This window comes from Podarcis liolepis (assembly GCF_965112155.1).
Source record: "Podarcis liolepis genome assembly, chromosome: 11".
In the NCBI taxonomy this organism is placed as follows: domain Eukaryota; kingdom Metazoa; phylum Chordata; class Lepidosauria; order Squamata; family Lacertidae; genus Podarcis; species Podarcis liolepis.
Genome location: NC_139565.1, coordinates 55,868,935 through 55,892,493, shown reverse-complemented (window position 1 = coordinate 55,892,493; position 23,559 = coordinate 55,868,935). Strand labels below are relative to the sequence as shown.

General features: G+C 45.1%; 1 protein-coding gene across 3 annotated transcripts in view; it reads right to left on the bottom strand.

Moving 5' to 3' along the window:
- ZBTB7C (zinc finger and BTB domain containing 7C) overlaps positions 1-23,559 on the bottom strand; it is a 241,414-nt gene that overhangs the window by 89,187 nt on the left and 128,668 nt on the right. The window contains exon 1 of one of the 3 annotated variants that reach the window (XM_083465974.1): positions 3,251-3,571. The exons of 1 other annotated variant lie outside the window; for it this stretch is intronic. In XM_083465974.1, coding sequence (XP_083322100.1) covers positions 3,251-3,384 — 134 coding nt within the window. In that variant the 5' untranslated portion in view covers positions 3,385-3,571. Of the gene's footprint in view, positions 1-3,250; positions 3,572-23,559 lie in introns of those variants that run through there. One more of the 3 variants, XM_083465975.1, reaches the window with a different exon arrangement.

Here is a 23,559-nt window from a genome sequence, read left to right as displayed (position 1 = left end):
TTCTCAATTTCATTTAATTTATTTTTTGCATGCATTCTACTGAACTGTACTAATTTCTGGTGAATGCTGGTCTTCTGCCTAGCAGTAGAGGGTTGTCTACTGGGCACTTATTTGGGCTACAATGTTATGTTTTCTTGCTTAGCTGTTGAAACTAACTCTGCAAACAAGCACAGGGCTCCGAAAATCCTTAAAAGTACTGCCAGTGAATGTCATGTAATCAGAGCAACTCTAAGAACATGTTTATTACCCTGAAATGTGAAAAATATAATATGGGGGCTGCAAGGAAATCTATATTTTGGAAATGGAGGCTCTCTCGGGTAATGATAAAGGAAAACTTTGCTTTGGTTTGCACTTTACAATATGCAAAGCAAAACAGATCCATCTTTTGAAACCTGCATTTTGCTGAATTTTGCAAAGTTCTCCAACCCAAATTGTGTATATCAGGGGAAAGTATGGATGAAAATACACATATTATTAAAAATAACATTTAAAATGCATTATATTAGGGGGAATTTCTTGCAAACAAAAACGCTTGCAAAAAAGAAGAAATCTGCTCTAAAATGCTGACGAATTTTCGTTAGGAATTTTCGTTAGTCTTTAACAAACAAAAAAAGCAAAACAATGTGGAAATGTGGCAAAGTGAACTTAACGTAAGACTGAAATAATGAGAAACTGGGAGAAACAGAAATCGACAGTTTTGTCAAACTTGGGGAATAAATACCACTGGACTCGGGGCTAACCCATTCAACTGCCGTCTTAAGCCTCTGTGTGTATATTCCCTGTGTATTCCTGCACTTAACCCTTGCTACACCTGCTTCTTCCTCTGCCCTCCCTCCATGTTTTTAGCTCCCCTTTACAAGGAGCAACCTCCTTGCTTGCCTGTGTTGCACAGGAAAGCAGCACATATAATGACAGCACTATAAATAATATTACTAATAACGTCAACAGCAACACTAAAAGACTTGCTTGTTTGGCTCGCGCAAGATCTTTCTACGACGCGAACCGATTTTGTCAGAAAATACAGAGAACCTAGAGCTACCGCCCACGTTTCACCTAGAGCAACAGTGAAAGCAAAATCCGGAGAGTTTCTCATGCAAAAGATGCGAGGAATTTGGGAAGGAAAGCAAAAAAGAGTTCTGTAAAGACTAGTAAACATTCGTGGGGTGGCAGTGGCAGTTGTACTTCCTGCATGTCACAAAGCAATCACTGGATTTTTCCTAAAGAGATATTCGAGGAGAATTTTGAGCTTCTTCCTCAGTTAAATTTCAAGGAAATGTTCGGTACAGCTAGCAACGTTTTCCAGCAAAGTTTGAGGGAAATGTTAAGCCTCTGAAGTCTTTGGACGAAAATGGGTGTTTGTGTACAAACATGATAAACACATTGTTTTGTGTGTGTGTGTGTTTGCAATTTCTTAACAGATATCCATGAGACGATTGTGCCTCAGAAATCCCAAGAGTGATAAAAAGTTCAGTGTCCTTAATTTTGGTGTGATTTAAGGAAACCCACAGTCCAACCATCAATGGATTGTTTAAATAATCTGTACTCCAGTCCAAGCAATTCCTACAAGACTGATGATATCAAGCTGCTCTTTACTAAAGAAACTGAACAACGCACTATTCACGAAAGGCCATATAGCAGTTTTCCATGAAGATTTCAGGTACGTATTATGCAGAAGAAGAAAAAAGCAAATGTATACATCCTGGCTAAGGAAGGGGAACAATTTGATTCCATTTACATTTAAAAGTGAACCTGCCTGATTTGTACTTTACAGAACAATACACAAACTGAAACACAGCCATCTTTTTATTTAAAAAATTCACACCTCTGAATTTTTCAGGGCACTTCTCCAAGCAAGTAATCTGTACAAAGAGGCATATAATGGACTGTGTGCATCTATTATTATTGACAGCATACAAAAATAAGTTATTTTTTTGGGTGGGGGATGCTTTCCAAAAACGTGTTTATCAGGGGAATTGAACACAAAACTTCAGGAGTAATTTGATGGTGAACTTTCACAAGGGATTTTTTCTTTTAAAAGAAAAAGAAAACATGTAGAAATCTTAAGAATGGAAAAATGGGAAACATAGATTGACAGATTTGTTCATCTTGAATCCTGACCTCATTCAGGGCTCATTCAGCTATGAGAGGCAAGAGGTTAAACTATCAGTTTAACGATCAAGCACATCGCTGCGATTTCTATGTCACACCATAAGGTATAAAACATTATTTTCACCATGATGATCCAGAGAATGTTTGCAACAATTTTTTTTTAAGCCAACATACACCTGAGCCTGCAGTCCTATACACACTTACTTGGGGCCTACTTCTGAGTAGACACACACAGGTTGAACTGTGAAAAGACAAAGATGAGTACCTCATCTGTTTCCTAGTATCTGATTTGCAAAAAGGAAAAAAAGCCACACAAAAGTTGCACAAAGCTATTCACAGGATATTCCGTCCTGAGTTTCGGATCACAGTGACACAATGGTTATAAGATAGTTTCTTGTTTTCCGTACATAATGACAGACTTCTTCCCTGAGAGCAGTGGAACCAGCTCTGAGTGGCTTTTTAAACTACAGCCCTGAGCATCCGAAACATTAAATTCCAGGGTAAGTCTTTACTCTACATGTTTGTTGAGGCACAAAGGAGCATAAAGGCGACCGTCAGATATACGAATCAAACCCCATGAAAAAGGGAGATTCAAACAAAGCTGAAAGAGACAATTTTGTCGGATACAAAAATCCAGCATGCCCAAACTCACAGTAAGACACTAAAACAACAAGGTATCTCCATGGCACATTTTAGCAGCCAAAAAAGAAAAGAAAAAGAAGATTAAAAATAATGTATTGAATCCAACATGGGGGGGGGGACATGCACAAATTGAAGATGCTGTTACTATCTGCTGGGTTGACGTCAAGCCAAGACGCCAGTGTGTTTTGGAAGGATTTAAGAAGCACTAAAAAGACAGGAGAGAAAATCACAGCTTCTCCTTTGAATAGCAATTAACAAAACATGTTGGCTGTGATAGACTGTAAAAGAGAACAACAAACCGAAACACGCTAAGGCACTTCAGGCAGACTGGAAACATTTTTTTAATTAACCAAATTAGCCTCTGCACAGAGAAGACAGGATGCTTCCTTGTGATTAAATAAACTTGGAAGCACTGAAAATAATAAACTCCAACCACCCTTTCTCGGGGAAAGAGCGAAGCAGGGGAGAGAGAGAGAGAGAGGAGACTAGCCTGACCTACCTCCGCAACTCTTTCCTCCTCCTTTCCCCTGGAGCCTTCAGTCGTAAAAACGTGCTGTTCTGTTTTAGAAAGACATCTGCAAAAAGGCATTCTCCCCGTGCGTCTGCAGCAGAACGTAGTAGCTTGTCCCTCATTTGAAAGAGGAAAGTTAAGCCCTTCTAGGAGCGGTTTGAAGGATTCCTTCCCACCACTCCCTCTAAACCAAAAGAATTTGGCAGCCAGCCCTGGCTGTCCACCTGTACGAAAGGCTTAACAGTACGCGGGGGAAGCTAGCGCCTGTTTCGGATGCTCCCTTCTCAGCAACTGCCTTCTTCTGAAAAGACTTTCTCTCTCTTCCCTCCTTTCTTCTTAAAGAAAGGCAGGCTCTTGCCCAGGCTTCTGCCATCTAAGCAGCAGTTTTGCAAACCGAGAGCACAGGCACCGAATAACTAACTAGGCAAACGGCAGATTTAAAAGGCAGATATAGTTAAAACATAATTAAATTAGGGGAAAATGCAATCAGTAACACCTTAAGTATTAAGAATGCATTCCTTCTGTGCAAATTTAAAAGACATCCGTGGATCACAGAGAGCTTAATTTACACACACACATGCAATATGCCATAAAATATCTATGCCATGCAAGGTTTAAACCTATTGTACTGCAATATATAGTGAACTGTGTTTGGGGTATGTGTTTAGAAGGGAGCAGGGAGGAGATTGCTTGATGTAGGTTTGTCTCTGCTAACCTGGTTACAGATTACATTGGTACCTCAGGTTAAGTACTTAATTTGTTCCGGAGGTCTGTTCTTAACCTGAAGCACCACTTTAGCTAATGGGGCCTCCTGCTGCCACCGCGCCGCCAGAGCACGATTTCTGTTCTCATCCTGAAGCAAAGTTCTTAACCTGAAGCACTATTTCTGGGTTAGTGGAGTCTGAAACCTGAAGCATATGTAACCTGAGGTATCACTGTACTGGTTACAGGGAACCAGGCAGAGGGCCTTCTTGGTAGTGGCACCTGCCCTGTGGAACGCCCTCCCACCAGATGTCAAAGAGGAAAACAACTACCAGACTTTTAGAAGACATCTGAAGGCAGCCCTGTTTAGGAAAGCTTTTAATGTTTAATAGACTATTGTATTTTAATATTCTGTTGGAAGCTGCCCAGAGTGGCTGGGGAATAAATAAATTATTATTAGTATTATTTGTATTATTATTATTATGCCTTCCAGAGGTTTTGACTACAACTCCCATAATGCTGGCTAGTCCAAAACTTCTGGAGGGTTTAGCAAAGGCAGATACAGGGCATTTTAAGGGTAGTAGATTTGGTACATTGACAACGAATGAAACAGCAGTTGTGGAGGGATCTAGCCAGTTAGAAGAAGGAGAGGAAAAATGGGTGAGGAGGGTAGAGGCGATTATCTGGGCAGGAATGTGTGTAGGAGATTACTAGTTCTAACTGCATCCTTCCCAGGCTGAATTCCTGCACGTAAGGGACTGAACCCCTAGCCTGATAGCTTGATAGCACATGCCATGCTATTATTAATATATAATACAACTGCAGTAAAATGAAGTGGTAGAATCCTGTGGTGGTAGAATAACAGACCCTCCAAGTGTCCCTATTTTCCAAGGACTGTCCTGGATTTACAGAAGCCATCCTGGTTTCTGATTTGATCCTGGAATGTCCCACTTTTCCTTAAAGGTAAAGGACCCCTGACAGTTAAGTCCAGTCGCGAACGACTCAGGGGTTGCAGCGCTCATCTCGCTTTATTGGCTGAAGGAGCCAACGTTTGTCCACAGACAGTTTTCTGGGTCATGTGGCCAGCATGACTAAGCCACTTCTGGCGAACCAGAGCAGTGCATGGAAACGCCATTTACCTTCCCGCCGGAGCGGTACCTATTTATCTACTTGCACTTTCTGGGGTGCTTTCAATCTGCTAGGTTGGCAGGAGCAGGGACCGAGCAACGGGAGCTCACCCCATCGCGGGGATTCGCCAACCTTCTGATCGGCAAGTCCTAGGCTCTGTGGTTTAGACCACAGCGCCACCCGCGTCCCACTTTTCCTTAGGACGTCCCTATTTTCATCAGAGAAATGTTGGAGAGTATGGAATAGATAGTACCACTACATGTTTTGGAGGTCTTTTCTTTTGAATGCACTACCACATTTTTATTTTTATTTTAAATACCCTTTAAAAGCAGCAACAAACTTTTGCACCAAGGAGAAATTAGCTCAGCTCCTTCCCTCTTGTGCTAGCTTCCTCTTCCAGGGAAGAGGGTGATTTGCTTTGCTTTTAAATCTAGGGGTTGCCATATGTCCTCTTTTTCCAGGACACCTCCTCTTTTTCATGGGTATGTAAAATGAAAGTCGTCATAGCGATCCACAGTTAAAAATTGAAGTCGGCAAATGTGTCCTCTTTGTTGCTCTTCAAAATATGGCAACCCTAAATCTCCAGTCCGTCATATTCTGTTCTACCACCTCAGGAGCAATTTACCTCTTAATTCCCGTCTCATTCTGCATGCTTGGACCGCCAGCTTTCAGCTTCTGAGCTATCAACTTGGAAGATCCCCACTGAAATCCCGACTTTACTATGAACCATTTTTTGGGTGCCTTTAGGCATGTCTCCCCTACTCCTCCCCGCCCCCAGCCTCAGTCCTTCCATCTGCCAAATGGGTGTGATAATATTAATCAAATTTATGAGGTTGCTGTAAGGACTGCCGAGATCGGAATACTCTAAATAATTCCATGGAAAGGCTAAGTTTGATTACCCTTATCGACGACACCCAAAACTTTATCCAGCCCAAGTTTTCTGCTTGCTAAGGGCAGAACTCCTAAAATACGACCAGCCAATTCAAATGACGAACAAGCAGCAATCTGTGTGCTGACAAGTTGGGTGAGGCTTTACTTTAATTGCAGAAGTTGAATGCTTAGGGGAATTTTTTTATTTTTTATTTTTTTAAAGGTTTTGGAATCCTTTGGTTTCTGAACGTCCTCTCCCACCTTTCTCCTACGATCCCACACCCAACCCGCTATCAGCAACTTCTCTGGCTACTGGTTTCTAAGGAGTGTCTGGGTACATTAATCAGCAGAGCCAGTGCAAACCATATGCCTGCCCCGAGATAAGGTCCTAGCAAAATCTGGGCCATGTCCAGTAAATGCCAATCTACCCAGCCTTGGAAATGAAGAAGAAAAAAGAAAATTGCCTCCCAGTGTTTTTCCGGTTATATCGCCCTCGGATAAATACACCCTTGTGTATATCTGCTCTTCCACCTCCCAGTTTGAGCCCCCACTGATCATGATTTCTGGGAGGAGAGTAAGTGTAGAAAGAACAGAAGGCTAGCACCGTAAAGTTGACCATGGGAGGAGAGAAGATGAAGGGCAAAACCCCTATAATAACCAGCCAAAAGGCAATAAAGGTCTCCCCTTAAGGGGCTGCCACATGGAAGATGGAGGAAGCTTATTTTCTTTCTTTCTTTTTTAACGTTCTTGTGTTACATATGTATACATTGTCATATACATTACATGACTTAAAGGTAAAGGTAAAGGGACCCCTGACCATTAGGTCCAGTCGTGACCGACTCTGGGGTTATGGCGCTCATCTCGCTTTATTGGCCGAGGGAGCCGGCGTACAGCTTCCGGGTCATGTGGCCAGCATGACTAAGCCACTTCTGGCAAACCAGAGCAGCGCACGGAAACACCGTTTACCTTCCCGCCAAAACACTTTCCCGCCAAAACACTTACTTGCACTTTGACGTGCTTTCCAACTGCTAGGTTGGCAGGAGCAGGGACTGAGCAACGGGAGCTCACCCCGTCGTGGGGATTCGAACCACAGACCATCTGATCGGCAAGTCCTAGGCTCTGTGGTTTAACAGTGCCACTCATGTCCCATTACATGACTTATTATAGTATAATTTCCAACATGTATACAAAGCTTATATACAAAATTTATATACCTAAAGAAAGGGGGGGAGAGAAACTATTCCAAAATCATACATGTACCAACACTACAGACTTCCTGTCAATCACATTGTATATTCCTTTTTTACAAATGAATGTACTCTTATTATTGTACAGTGGTACCTCGGGTTACATATGTTTCAGGTTACATATGCTTCAGGTTACAGAATCTGCTAACCCAGAAATAGTACCTCGGGTTAAGAACTTTGCTACAGGATGAGAACAGAAATTGTGCAGCTAATGGGAGGCCCCATTAGCTAAAGTGGTGCTTCAGGTTAAGAACAGTTCCAGGTTAAGAACGGACCTCTGGAACAAATTAAGTACTTAACCCGAGGTACCACTGTACATTCCTTTACATTTTATCTAATACATTCCTATATCAATATGTACCCTTAATCTTATTTCTCAACTCAATTTCTCTCCAACATCAATAAAATACTAGCATAGATAGCGAACCTTTACTGTATTTTTTGAACATATATCTTTTATCTATCCCACTTTTCCATAAATTTTTGTTTTGAGTTGCCTCTCAGGCTGTTTGTCAACTGCGCCATTTCAGCAAATTCTTGTAGCTTGTTATGCTAATTCGTTATTGTCGCGACTTCTTCTTCCTTCCGCCCCTTTGCCACCAAAGTCCGAGCTGCAGCCGTTGCATATAAGAATACCTCCCTAAAGGCCTTCGGGAGCAAGCGTGTTTCCTGCGGCCCCAGAGGGTAGAGCCCGAACCAGCAGAATCAAAACACAGGGAAGGAGATTCCGATTAAACGTTGGCAAGAACTTTCCGGTGGCAAGAGGTGTTTGACAGTGGAATGCAAACTTATGCTGAAATGACGAAATTAGCTGCCAGACAAAGAGGACATAATGGCGAAGCGTTAAAGGAGGAATAGAGACCATTGATGGATTATCTATCAAAGTATCACCCATACATGAAGTCGAGGGCAGCATTTGAAACAGAAGCAGTGGATTACTGAAAGAACTCAGAATAGCAAAGTTCAGATAGTAAAAGCACATGTATTGTAAAACAGCTAATAAAAAGAAGTAAAAAACAAACATCAGGAAAGGAGGGGTGGGAAGTCAAAAAGAAAGTTATGTTGATGTTTTTTGGGTTTTGGTTTTTTTGTATAGGATGGTAAATGTTTTGGGGTTTTTTGGAGATTTAATAAAATTTTAATAGATATTCCTTTTTTTCTAGAAAAGGAGGTGCAGGAACTCCCACTTTTTTAAGGAGCAGCCCATATAACCTGGCAAGTAGGACTAGTAATCACTGTCAACTTTTCTTTTCCAGCCCGTAGTTCGCCGTCATTATTTTTCTAGCATGTGAAACAAACCACATAACAATCACATCATTAATTATGCTATTACATGTGGCTACAGCTTTGGGCTTCCCCCAATGAATCCTGGGAAGTGTAGTTTGTTAAGGGTACTGAGAGTTGCTAGCAGATTCCCTGTTCGCCTCCCAGAGTTCCCTGGGAAGAGGGACTTATTTTAGAAGTCCACTCACCGCTTTTGGTGCTGCGACATTGCGGGACGGAGGAGGCTTTGCTGGGCCCAGACGGAGGAATTCAAACTGCTGTGCCCTTCCTGGTGGGTAGAGGAGGCATAAGCCCCCACCGTCTATCAGGAACCAGATCCTAGCTTGCACCCTTCTTTGGCGAATGGGGGTGCAGGCTGGGACCTGGGCTGTGCCAGGGGGCAGAGCTGCTGGAGCCGACAGGGGGCTTCCCTCCGATCTGCCCCTTGCCCATTTAAGCAGCCTACACCTGGGGCTCAGCCTGTTGGTTCCTATGCCGGGTTTTCCTGCCCACCCACCCATGGTTTACACTGCCAGTCAATGACTTTGCTGTGGCTACGGTGGTCTCCGTTCTTTATGGGGCCGGGTAGGAATTAGCCCACCAGGCTAATTGGCACTGACCCGATGGTTTTGCCTACCTCATAGCAATCGTCACAACTGGTTGGGCATTGGGGAAATCCTTTGTTTTGGACGGAGGGGAGGTTGTGGTCTCCGCCTGCCCCTCTAAACGCTGGGGTATCCCGTTAAAGGGATCCGGGGGGAGTGACCATATCCGTGTGCCCAGGGGGGCCAGGGCCGAAGGTGCTTCCCCCTCCCCACGGTGGTCCCTGTGGGGTCACCCTATGAACCCCCCATCTGGAATGACCAGACATCACTTCCGGCAGGCAGGCTGGAAGTATTTCGTTTACCCCATGCCCAAACCAAACTTCTTTTGTCTTTACAGTGGTACCTCGGGTCAAGAACTTAATTCGTTCCGGAGGTCCGTTCTTAACCTGAAACTGTTCTGAACCTGAGGTACCACTTTAGCTAATGGGGCCTCCTGCTGCCGCCGCATGATTTCTGTTCTCATCCTGAAGCAAAGTTCTTAACCCGAGGTACTATTTCTGGGTTAGAGGAGTCTGTAACCTGAAGTGTATGTAACCTGAAGCGTATGTAACCCGAGGTACCACTGTATTAAAAACATGATAAAACATCAAACATTAAAAACTTCCCTAAACAGGGCTGCCTTCAGATGTCTTCTAAAAGTCAGATAGCTGTTCATTTCCTTGACATCTGATGGGAGGGCGTTCCACAGGGCAGGAGAGGAGTCTGTAACTTGAAGCGTCTGTAACCTGAGGTGTCTTTAACCTGAGGTACCACTGTATTCAATAAAACCGGGCCTGTTTTGACCCCAAACCAGTCTTATTGGTCTCTTATTTATATAGGTTTGGATATGGGGATATGGGGAGCCCGATGCCTGGTCCTGCCACCACTCTGCGAATTGTTAGTCTGTGAGGGGAATAGGAACTTCCTAAAAATTCTCAGCACCCTTAACAAAGCACAGTTCACAAAATTATTTGGGGGAAGCCGTGACTGCTGGAAATGATATGATACTGCTTTAAATGTATAGTATGGACAGGGCCTTAAAGATTTCAGCAGGCCAAGAAAAAACTCCCCATCATTTTCCTGAGTTGAACTGAGCCACTGATGTATCTTCTGTTTATAGTCACAAAACTTTATTTCCTTCCTTCTTTCTTCCCTCCGCCTCTTTTTGCTGCAGGCAAACATTTAATATTGCTTCTCCCGAACTAAAATATCCAGCTGACCCGATTTCCTCCCTCTGCTGCCATCCTCCGTATTACGTCTCAAATGTGCTCCAAGACTGAGAATGTATTGACCGAGTTCCAGTTGGAAATTAAACTCTTTATGGCCTTCCTACAAATCCAATGAAAAATATATACATGTCCATGAAGAAAATATGCTACAGTCAAAGGCCGGCTCTTCTAATCAGCCACATTGCACCACCTGTTGTTTAATAGATGACCTGTCTTAGCAATCCGGCAGAAAGGTGCATTTTTCACTCCAGGTTCGAAACGGAAAGACGTGGGTTTTATGCACTTCTAAGTAGAAGTTGCTGATAGCTGCAGTTGAGATTCCCCACAACACTAGTGGCAGGGCCAGAGACAACAGCGGACAGAGAGAGATGAATACAGTGGTACCTCAGGTTAAGTACAGTGGTGCCTCGCAAGACGAAAAGAATCCGTTCTGTGATTCTCTTCGTCTAGCGGTTTTTTCATCTTGCGAAGCAAGCCCACTGACGGATTAGCGGATTAGCGCTATTAGTGCTATTAGCGGCTTTTAGCAGCTTTTAGCGGCTTTTAGCAGCTTATCGGATCAGCTGATAAGCGGCTTAGCGGCTTAGAAAAAGGGGGGGAAGGGAAAAAAACCCGCAGGAACTCGTAAGACATTTTCGTCTTGCGAAGCAAGCCCATAGGAGATTCATTTTGCGAAGCACCTCCAAAACGGAAAACTCTTTCGTCTAGCGAGTTTTCCGTCTTGCGAGGCATTCGTCTTGCGGGGCACCACTGTACTTAATTCGTTCCGGAGGCCGTTCTTAACCTGAAACTGTTCTTAACCTGACGCACCACTTTAGCTAATGGGACCTCCCGCTGCTGCCACGCCGCCACCACACGATTTCTGTTCTCATCCTGAAGCAAAGTTCTTAACCTGAAGCACTATTTTTGGGTTAGTGGAGTCTGTAACCTGAAGCGTATGTAACCCGAGGTACCACTGTACAAGGTTCACTTTCATACAGTAGGTTAGTTTCTGTTGGTTCAGAAAAGATCTATGTGAGTCAGATTTTTAAAACACTGTTTATGGTTTATTTTGCTGCCGCCACAGACCACCATTTCCCCCCCACCCTCAAAACACCTCAGACACAACATTGCTGAAACACTGGGCAGTGGGGGGGTGCCCTTCCCAACCAGTGTTGACCCTCCTAAAGTTTTGGGATTTTTTGAATGAAAGAAAAGAATTGTTTTTCTCTTTATAATCACTATTATTTGCAAGATCTCCCCCCCCTCCCTTAAACACCCACCCACCCTTGGTTATTCCATCACACTGTCACAACAGAAACATTGCTTGTGGGGTGAGGGATGTGGTGTGATGCTGAACTGTGAAGATTGGCAGGGAAGAGTAAATTAATTTCCTTAATTGGGCGGCTGGCGCTGGCATCAAGGAAAACCTGCAGCCCATTTGCATGAGGCTGGGACGGAAGAACTTTTGGCTTTAAGGAACTGGTTTTGGAACTGGTTGGTGGATGATGCTGACTCCAGAGAAGGAAAGGGCGTTGAGGGAAAGAGGCAGGGAAGGGTGGCTGTGGAAACTTGGGCAAGAGGAGGGAGAAACTTTAAGAGACCTTTCATTGCGCACATAACACAAGCGTACAAAGCGTTAGAAAATCTGCAAATTGCTGCAGGAACTGTGGAGAACTGAATTCAAAGTTGGAAAAACAAGAGACAGAGAGAAACAGATCTCTAAATAAACCAGGGTTGGTTTGGACATTTATAAACTTTACGTGGGGCTACCTTTGAAGCTGCCCCGGAAACTACAACTAATCAAGAATTTGGCAGCTAGACTGGTGACTGGGAGCGGCCGCCGAGACCATATAGCACCAGTCCTGAAAGTCCTACATTGGCTCCCAGTAGGTTTCTGAGCACAATTCAAAGTGTTGGTGCTGGCCTTTAAAGCCCTAAACGGCCTCGGCCCAGTATACCTGAAGGAGCGCCTCCACCCCCATCATTCATCCCGGACACTGAGGTCCAACTCTGAGGGCCTTCTGGCAGTTCCCTCACTGCAAGAAGCAAAGCTACAGGGAACCAGGCAGAGGGGCTTCTCGGTAGTGGCACCCTGCCTGTGAAACACCCTCCCATCAGATGTCAAGGAAATAAACAACTATCTGACTTTTAGAAGACATCTGAAGACAGCCCTGTTTAGGGAAGTGTTTAATGTTTGATGATTTGTTGTATTTTTAAATATTTTGTTGGAAGCCGCCCAGAGTAGCTAGGGAAACCCAGCCAGCTAGGAGGGATATAAATAAATTATTATTATTATTATTATTATTATTATTATTATTATTATTATTATTATTAACTGCACTCCCAAGGCTCAATGTTGAGGCAAAATCATTTTTTAAAAAAGTTATGTCTACTTGCTCTTAAACTATTGATTTTATAAGGCTGAAAGACCATCTCCTTCCCGGGAGATGGCAGCTTCTGTGGCAGCTCCTAACTTGTGAAACTTCCTCCCCACAAAGGTGCGCCTCACACCTTCACTACACGTTTTTCGGGGAATGCTGAAGATGCACCTCTTTACCTCAGCCTTCGCCGCCTAAGATGTATCATTCTAGGACCCACCCATCTCTTGCGATCGCTATTTGTTTCAAACAGATCTCAATCTTGCTTTTTAAACAGTTGTGACCCGCCTTGGGACCTTAAGGGGAAGGGCGGGTCAATATTCACCACCCCCTATATTTCGATAATTGTATTATAGCTACTTGTTTTTAACCTCTCTTGAATTGGCATTTTATATATATTGCATTCAGGCTTTGTTTTCACAAGCAGCCTATAAATGTCATTAAATAAAATAAACACATCAATAAATAAAATCCCTTCAGGCACTGCAGGCCGGGAGTCCCAGGCACACAAACTTGGAGAAATCTTTTCACTGTGGCCATACTACAAAAGTGACCTGGCACAGGACAGATAGGATCTCTGTTGGATAAACAGAGAGCTCATTTATTTGGGTATATTGTTCAGAAGTCCTAAATAAAAGGGGTTTGAAAACGCCGGGCGCCCATTTCGGATGGACAATGCTCGGAAATGCGGAAATAATCTTCCCACTTGCCGTGGTACCGCAGAGCTAATGAAACAGATGAATTATATATAGAACAGACCCGTATCGCTTCTCTCTCCCCACCCTCTGGGGAACATTCAGTCACACAATACGGCTTCCTATGGGCAGCGAACACCCGGCAGGGAATATGCAGCTTTGTGCTATCACTCTCCCCATCAGACTGCTGTCAATCGGAGCCCATAACTTGGCCATATAGTCTAAACACAGCGGGAGACTCACCCCAGTCTTGCATTCATCGCCCGACAGAAACTTGAGTTCCCATATCCACCCTGAACTCTCCCCTCTCCTTCCTGGGATGGGTGGAGGTGGCAAAAGTGCAAAGCCTTATTGAGTCAAAATAAATACAGGCTTTAATAATAGTAATATAAAAGGGCAAGATTTGTTAAACAGAAATAGAAAGCCGAGCAAGCCAGCCCCTTGCAGGAAGTCCGAATGGCCCAAAAATGCTGTGGTCACCTCGACTCAAAAAAGGGTAAGGGTTCAGAAAAGGGCAACAAAAATGATCAAGGGCTTGGAGCAACGTCCTTTGTGAAGAAAAGCTACAACATTCGGGGATTTTCAGTTTAGGAAAAAATGGTGTGTGATATAGGGGTACAAAAAGGTGGATGGTTTGGAGGAAGTAGATAGGGAGATTTTTTTCTCCCTTGCTCACGATACCAGGAGCCATCTAAGGAACCTGAATGTTGAATGATTCAGAGCAGACAAAATGAGGTGTTTATTGACAGAATGTATCACTGTGGATTAAACCACAGAGCCTAGGGCTTGCCGATCAGAAAGTTGGTGGTTCGAATCCCCATGACGGGGTGAGCTCCCGTTGCTCAGTCCCAGCTCCTGCCAACCTAGCAGTTCAAAAGCATGTCAAAGTGCAAGTAGATAAATAGGTACTGCTCCAGCGGGAAGGTAAACGGCGTTTCCATGCGCTGCTCTGGTTCGCCAGAAGCGCCTTAGTCATGCTGGCCACATGACCCGGAAGCTGTACGCTGGCTCCCTCGGCCAGTAAAGCAAGATGAGCGCCGCAACCCCAGAGTCAGTCACGACTGGACCTAATGGTCAGGGGTCCCTTTATCCTTTACCTTTACATAGCTAAATTGTGGAATTTGCTCTCACAAGGTGCGGTGATGACTAAGGCTGGGCGATATATCAATATATCATCCAAAATTGGTTTGAAGTCCATATTGTGATACAGTGGTGCCCTGCAAGACGAATGCCTCGCAAGAAGAAAACCCGCTAGATGAAAGGGTTTTCCGTTTTGGAGGTGCTTCGCAAAACGAATTTCCTATGGGCTTGCTTCGCAAGATGAAAATGTCTTGCGAGTTCCTGCGGGGGTTTTTTCCTCCCTCCCCCCTTTTTCCCAAGCCGCTAAGCCGCTTATCAGCTGATCCGCTAAACCGCTAAACCGCTAAACCGCTTATCAGCTGATCCTCTAAGCCCGCTAAGCCACTAATAGCGCTAAGCCGCTAAGCCGCTAAGCCGCTAAGCCGCTAAGCCGCTAATGGGCTTGCTTCGCAAGACAAAAAAAAACGCAAGATGAAGAGACTGGCGAAACGGATTCTTTTCGTCTTGCGAGGCACCACTGTATTGGTTTCATAATTTTTGACCCGGCAATGTACGGCAAACCAGCTGCATAGCTCCATCCTTATTTCAGACATTGTGATATATCGGTATATTATGATGTTTAGCTGGTGAACTAAACATCTGTTGAAAACCACATATCACCTAGTGATCACTACCAACCTGAATGGCTTAAGAAGAGGATTTGGCCAAATCATGGAGGACACAGCTATCAATGGCTACTTGCCGCCACAACAACTACTATATGTTTTACCTCCACTGTCAGAGGCAATATGTCTCTGAATACCGGTTCGAGGAATCACAAGTGGGGAGAGCACTTTTGTACTCGATTTCTGCATGCGGCCACTGTGAGAATGGGATGGTGGACTAGATAGGCCTTTGGTATGATCCTGCAGGCAACTACTGTATTAATTCTTTGTGAAATATGCATATTCTAGAGTGAAGGGTCCCTGGAAAAGACCCTAATGTTGGGAAAGATTGAGGGCACAAGGAGAAGGGGATGACAGAGGATGAGATGGCTGGACAGTGTTCTCGAAGCTACCAGCATGAGTTTGACCAAACTGCGGGAGGCAGTGGAAGACAGGAGTGCCTGGCGTGCTCTGGTCCATGGGGTCACGAAGAGTCAGACACGACTAAACGACTAAACAACAAGAGTGAAGGGGAGGGGGCTTCCTATCTTTCGAATGCTACGTCGTATAATGCATGCAGACAGAGAAATGAGGAATCTCCAGGAAAGCAGAAATAATAATAATAATTTTAAAAGATGCTAGCTTGTTTTAATCACCCTCCCACTGTATAGTTAACAGCAACCTGACACACAGAAATGTATCAGCTTTTCCTAATGTGGAGATAACGGGTGGTCAAAGCTTCAGCTGCCTGCACTGTGTGTGTCAGGTTGCGTTCAAGACATAGGCGGAAGAGCAGTAAACAAAAAGAGGAAGTGGCAACCCAAGATGCAGGCATCTCTTAGATCAGGGGGCCGGTACACTGTTCCTCAGAGCTTGGGGGGGGGGGCGGACTATATTTTGGAAAAAAATAATGAACGAATTCCTATGCCCCACAAATAACCCAGAGATGCATTTTAAATAAAAGGATACATTCTACTCATGTAAAAACACGGTGATTCCCAGACCATCTGTGGGCCAGATTTAGAAGGTAATTGGGCCAGATCCGGCCCCCGGGCCTTAGTTTGCCTACCCATGTCTTAGATTGTGCCTGTGGCCCCATTGTGAGGTATGTCCGTAGCTCTTTCACATCATGTCATTTTGAATGCCTCGCCATGTCAAAATACGTCTTCTTCCCTTTTTTCCACACACCCCAAAAAAAGGTGTGTGGGGAGAGAGAGAGAGAGAGAGAGAGAGAGAGCGCACTCTGGTCAAGATTGATGGGAGTTGGAGTTCCAACAGCTAGGTCACACTTAAATCACTATTGTACAACTTCAACAGTCATGAATTTGCCCAAAGAATCCTGGGTGGTATAGTTTGTTAAATGTGCTGAGGGGTATTAAAGGTAAAGGGACCCCTGACCGTTAGGTCCAGTCGTGGACGACTCTGGGGTTGCAGTGCTCATCTCACTTTATTGGCCGAGGGAGCCAGCATACAGCTTCTGGGTCGTGTAGCCAGCATGACCAAGCTGCTTCTGGCAAACCAGAGCAGAGCACAGAAACGCCATTTGCCTTCCCGCTGGAGCGGTACCTATTTATCTACTTGCACTTTGATGTGTTTTAGAACTGCTAGGTTGGCAGGAGCAGGGACCGAGCAATGCGAGCTCACCCCATCACGGGGATTCGAACCGCCAACCTTCTGATTGGTAAGCCCTAGGCTCTGTGGTTTAGCAGACCCCAGTTCTCCTCACTGAGTTCCCTTGGAAGAGGCATTGATTGTCGCACCACTCTTGTAATTCTAGCTCTGTTAGGGGAAATAGAGGTTCCTCGTCCCCAATTTAGGTCAAAGGAACGTCTGCTTTGCCAGGAAGCTCTCCAGGGTCCTGTTGAGCTCACTCTGCCCTTGTAATCTGGATCCAGTTCCTTGGAAGCCAATACCTGTTGCCTGATATGGACCGTGAGGTGACAGCTGACTCCAGCTGCAGCCAAGCCCCATTCAGACTGTCCCTGGCACCCCTCAGGTTCTCGGATCATTTGATACAAGACAGAAAAGCCCTTTGGCAACTGTCCAAGGAGAGCTACTGTGATCGCCCGTTGACACAGAGAGCAAAGAGAACACTTTTTAATCGGTCTTACAGATGGTGATAGAGCGCAAGGGAAGGGAGAGCCTCTGAGCAATTTGGAACGCAAGCAATTTAAGACCTGCAGATCAAATACGGCAAGTTATTTGTTTGTTTCTGCACAAGAGGAGATGGTTCCAGAAATACCCTTGAAAAGAATCAAAGCACTTCTTGGTCCAAAGCCAACCTTTTCTTCCCGGCACTGTGTTGCAATTAAGCAGCCCACATGGAGTTCAAGTGCCAAGCCTGAGGGAAGGAAGGTCTTAACAGCAGCAGTCGAGTCTTCTTGGTTGGCTTCAAGAGCGTGAACTGAGCGAGGGATTCCCAAGGCTCAACTCTGAAGCCTATTTTCAACATCAGGGCCATTGAATGCTACACTTTCTTGCATGGAGTAGGGAGGTCCGTCAACCCCCGATACTTGAGCACTGATACTTCCATTGGCATTCCTTAGTGTGGATGGAGAACTTGTGGCTCTCAAGATGTTGATCTACCACTCCCATCATCCATTGGCCATGGTGGCTGGGCTTAATGGGAGTTAACAACACCTGGAAGACCAGATGTTCCTGTACTCTAAAGGAAGACTCAACACACCTCTTCAAAACTTGGCCACTCCTATTCCATTGGAAGATGCTGGCATGAAAAATATTACGCACCCACAGAAAATTTTGGTACTTTAATGGGAATTGCAGCATAATCTCTAGATAAGTTGTTTCTCCAATAGATCAGCCCTGAATCCCAAATGCTTTGTTAAAAGCTTGGCTTGAGCCCCTCAACCTGCTTCTTCCGTATGATGCAATGTCTGGGGCTATTTCCTCTTCCTTCACCCAATTTGGCTACGATGGTCATATAAGCCTTAGCAACATCTAGACTGGATTGCTGTAACACACTCTGTGGAGCTGTCTTTAACGACTGTTCAGAAACTTAGGGTATTTCCAAACACAGCAGTCAGGCTATTAACTAGAACTAGAACTGTTTTTTTGTATGAACTATACCGACAACCAGTTTTTCTTTTTCAAATAACACGTATTCCATTTCATACTTCAAAGGAGTGTCAAAGCGGTTTACCAACGTTGCAAAAATAACACAAATCCTCATTCTGTTTGCACCAGGGCCAGGGTATTTTCATGTTTGTATTCTGTTAAAAGAACTAAATATTAATCGTATTGTGATATGCATAGAATATTGTAAAGGGAATTGGGGGTTGCTTGTGCGTAGAGGGTGCGGATGCTCTAGGCAACGTTCCCTGCCTAAACCTTTCCCTGGCTGGACAGCCCTTACTCCATGGCTGTGTCAGTCACTGGCAGAATCTGTCAGTGGGCGTTTCCTGAACTTCTTCCAACATAAAAACTCATTGACACCTAGACTCCCTGCGCAGAAGCTTTCTGCGCAGAGTAGGTGTAGCCAGCGGAGGTCCTGGACTCTCCCCGCTGGTCTCTGTGGAAGAGTCCTGGAGCCCTCTCTCCGAAGTCCTTCCCTGCTCCCCTTCCTCCCAGGTGTCACGCTGATTTCCTTCCCCAAGGGAAGTGTTTTCTCTCCCTCTGCTGGTCCCTTCTCCTGCATCATCGGAGAGCCTTACCTCCCCTCTTGGCTCCGATGGCAGTTCCCTGACAAATATACATTCTAATAAGAAATAATTTAGAAAAAAGAAGGGAAAGCATAGTTGTTAACAAACATAAAGGGCTCTTCTTATCAAGGATATCTAACAGGACATCTCTTTGGCTCACTTTCTGACCTTTATTCATTTAAACAGGTATTTGGCCAGGTTTTTATGTTAATTTTTTCTTTACCCCATCTTTACAATCTGCGCTTTTGATATGGTAGCTCCTTTGAGTGCTTAACCATGAAATGGAAAGGCAGGATCGAAACCTTGAGACAAATAAATTTAAGAAATACATTTCAGCAGTTCACCCATTTTCCCTATTATCTTAATTTTAGGGGGTGTTCGGAAAACCTGCTTCTTTACTACACAACTTTCAAGCAGACCTGAATCCCCATGGCATAACAACAACAACAACAACAACAACAACAACAACAACAACAACAACAGGCTCCCATAGATTCTGTTCCTTTTCCCATGAGTAAAGCTGCAGTCCCCGATAAGAGCAAAGCAAAGCCCCAGGCCAAAACCAGCATTTCTCTTTGCTGCTCGAGGATAAAGATCAGGCAGCAAAATCCCACTGTAAAGGATAAACTCTGCAACAAATTCACCCCGGATCAGGCAGGGCACTATCTGTGCACAATCATGTAGCAATAAAGGAAACATGCTGCAGATCTCATTCCTGCCGATGTCTTCCCCAGGAGCTGTCCTTTTGCAATCAATGGCATCGGCTCACGTGACGAAGAACTTGTACGTTCAGTCCTTGCACTCCAGAAGAGGCGACTGAGCCAAACCCACAGGATCGATAAAGCAGCAGCATATGCAAAAAACCTTCTGTGTTTACTAATGTTTCCAGCAGCAGAACCAAACACAACACTGATTCATACTAGGCGCTCAATAGCAATAAGTTATTTGTACAAGCCAAAGCTGAACTTGTTCATAATTAATGGTAGGCACCGGCCCTGCTGGCCATTTTTCCACAGCTACTTTGAATAGTGTCGAGAGAGGGGGGGGGACCACACCCCTTTTTGCTGAGTTTTGGTAAAGGTAAAGGACCCCTGACGGTTAAGTCCAGTTGCGAACGATTCTGGGGTTGCGGCGCTCATCTCGCTTTACAGGCCGAGGGAGCTGGCATTTGACCGCAGAAACCAGAGCAATGCATGGAAACGCCGTTTACCTTCCCACCGGAGAGGTACCTATTTATATACTTGCACTGGCCTGCTTTCGAACTGCTAGGTTGGCAGGAGCTAGGACCAAGCAATGGGAGCTCACCCCGTCGCAGGGATTCGAACTGCCGGCCTTCTGATCGGCAAGGCTCAGTGGTTTAGACCACAGCACCACCCGCGACCCTTGAGTTTCGGTAGCTCCTTTCTAAAATATCTGCTTACCCAGATTGATTGCCCCCATGATGGCATCATCATGAAGCACACTGACTGTTTCTGATTTTGCGAGCATTGGTTGGCTCCGTCAAGTTGGACACTTCCTGCTCACGAGGGCCATAGCTCAGCAGCAGAGCATTCACTTTTGCATGGAAAAGGTCTCAGGTTCAATCGCCAGCGACAGTTCCAGGTAGACCAAATGGGCCAAAGTTTGACACAGTATAAAACAGCTGCCTATGTTCCTACGTTATCACAACTTAATTCAGAAAGAACCAGGAAAGGAGGGATGACATATACGAATCAGTGGGAGGGAGCTGAACCGGAGTTTAAAATGTCGAAGTTTAAATAATTTTCAAGCAAATTGCTAAAATTGTCATTTTCAACCTGAAAAAAATCTATGCTGGAGTACTGGATAGTCACTTGAGCAACCCCCGAACTAACAAGAGGAAGGCAACAAGTAATGAAAGGAGATGGAAGATGGAAAGTACATTTCCGAGCACAATTCAAAGTATTGGTGTTGACCTTTAAAGCCCTAAATGGCCTCGGTCCAGTATACCTGAAGGAGTGTCTCCACCCCCCATCGTTCAGCCTGGACACTGAGATCCAGCGCCGAGGGCCTTCTGGTGGTTCCCTCACTGCGAGAAGCCAAATAACAGGGAACCAGGCAGAGGGCCTTCTCGGTAGTGGCACCCGCCCTGTGGAATGTTCTCCCACCAGATGTCAAAGAGAAGAACTACTACCAGACTTTTAGAAGGCAGTCCTGTTTAGGGACGCTTTTAATGTTTGATGGACTACTGTATTTTAATATTTTGTTGGAAGCTGCCCAGAGTGGCTGGGGAAACCCAGCCAGATGGGCGGGGTATAAATTTATTAGTAGTAGTAGTACCATAACCTGGAATCTGTGCCTCTCATCCTAAGAGTGGCAAGGATGGTAACTGAGGCTGAATGGGGTTGGGGAGACTCCTCTGTCTTCCTACTCAAGCTTGCATGCCACAGAGAAGGGCTCTTCTTCTCCCTGATAAGCTAGCTTTTTGTATACCATACATTTTGGCCAAGGGGAAGGTTGCCTCTAATAAAGATTCCTTCAGATGCCTCAGACAACAGACTGGGCTTGCATGTAGACTGACTGGAATCAGGAAGGAAGTTTCTCAAGGTCAGGATGACCACTGATCATGTGTGTGTGTGTGTGTGTGTGTGTGTGTGTGTGTGTTTAAGTTCATTGGCCAATCTGCTCCAAAGGAAAATCTTTCCAGACAGATCCTGCACATCCCTGTTTTAATTTCTATCCCCCCACCCTTTCCGCTTTTGTCTTGCTTTTTCATCTTCCCCCTGCAATGCGCAACTTGGCTCGATTGCTTGATTCACCTGGGGCCGGTGGCTTTTCAGGCAGCTGAAACCGACTTGCGTCACACAGTAATCTGGACTGCCTAGGCAACTCTGTGCAGGGCAGTGGGCAGTGTCACAGAGGACTGAATTGCCTGCCATTTAAGATTTAAATGCATACAGGCTAGTGCTATTAACGGTTAGTGGCCACATGGAACCCTCCCAGTTCAGTACACCAGCGGCTCGGAATATCAGGTGTTTGGGAACAACAGCAGGAATAGGGTGCCAGCATTTGGGAGGTGGAATTCAATAACATTCAGGTTTATGCAATTACTGTAAAGTGCTTTGGAGCAACACATCCACTTTTTATGACTATTTGCTGTTAGGCAAGTGACAGGGTAATGCATTAAGAAAGTGGGATATAGAAGTGATTTATGGGAAGACTTATTACCTCCACACAAGGGAATCAAGATGAGTGTTCATTGTCGTACAACCGTCCCATTTTTTTATTTCTATACCGCTTTATATGTTTAATAAAAATCTCAAAGCTGAGTACACCGTATTAAAATCAATAAACAAATAAAACATTAGCTGGGTGATGTTCCTCCGGCCTCACAAGGAGCCTCTTCAGGGTGACTGGTGTGTCTGTGCCCAGTCCCCTAGGCCAGGTGGAAAGGGCCTTGTGGGGTGTGGCCTCCACGCCCCACAGCCGGGCGATGTTCCTCCGGCCTCATGTTCTACGCACATGATCTGTCAGTGACATGAATAACACGCAGGTGCTCTCATGGCTTGGTTCTGACGCAGAACTAGGTGGCTGATCAATTATTACCCTCACTATTATTCACTGAATTTCTCTACTGCCCTTCATGCTAAAACAGTTTAAAATAAAAAAAAAACCACAGAATACACACCATAATAACAAACAATAACAATAACCCTCACACACGGTTTTAAAAGCCACAGATTGGGATAAGAGGAATGTTTTGCCTGGTGCCTAAAGATATGTAATGAAGGCACCAGGCGAGCCTCCTTGGGGAGATCAGTCCACAAGAAGGGGGCCGCTGCAGAAAAGGCCCCATTCTTGCGTTGCTGCCCTCTGGATGTCTGGTGAAGGAGGCACATGAATAAGGGCCTCAGCTGATGGTCCAGGTTGGTTCAAATGGGAAGAGGTGGGCCATGCCCACTTTTATTATTATTATTATTATTATTATTATTATTATTATTATTATTATTTATTTATACGCCGCCCATCTGGCTGGGCTTCCCCAGCCACTCTGGGCGGCTTCCAACAGAAAATACAATAACCTATTAGACATTAAAAGCTTCCCTAAATAGGGCTGCCTTCAGATGTCTTCTAAAAGTCTGGTAGTTGTTGTTCTCTTTGACATCTGGTGGGAGGGCATTCCACAGGGCGGGTGCCACCACCAAGAAGGCCCTTTGCCTGGTTCCCTGTAACTTGGCTTCTCGCAGGGAGGGAACTGGACCTCAGTATTCAGGCAGAACGATGGAGGTGGAGACGCTCCTTCAGGTATACGGGACCAAGGCACTTTTGAGGAATTTGGGATGTATCAGACCCATCACAGAGGCAGCAAGTAGGGAAAGAGCAGCTTGGCCGGGCAAGTGCAATAATGTGACCTCAAAGAGGCTTCAGCCAATGGTTGGCATCTGGACTCAAGCCCTGGGAAGACATAAGCCATGCATGGCAAAGGCCACGTGTCCACAGAGTGTCCACTGTCCCGAGGAGGCAGGGACAGTGATTCTTCAAAGCAGGGAGGGGACACCATGGAGAGGGCAGATAGTGTCAAGCATCTGTTTGCCTTCATCAGGAAAACCCGCACAAAAGCCCAGCAAATGAAATGACACAGCCAATCTTCTGTGTCAGGGTCAGCCTGGGTGGAGGGCAGCACACTGGACATCTGTACTGCAAAGGAAGGAACTTGGGCTGTTTTTTGTGCCCACAGCACAATGACTGCGGAGAGGTCTGGCCTATGGAGAAAAGATAAATGGGAGCTGGGAGCTGGGCTGGGGAGGCAGGAAGTGGGTGGATGTTGCAACAACTTCCTTGTTCAGTTTATATCACCCTGGTTCAGATCTTCACTTG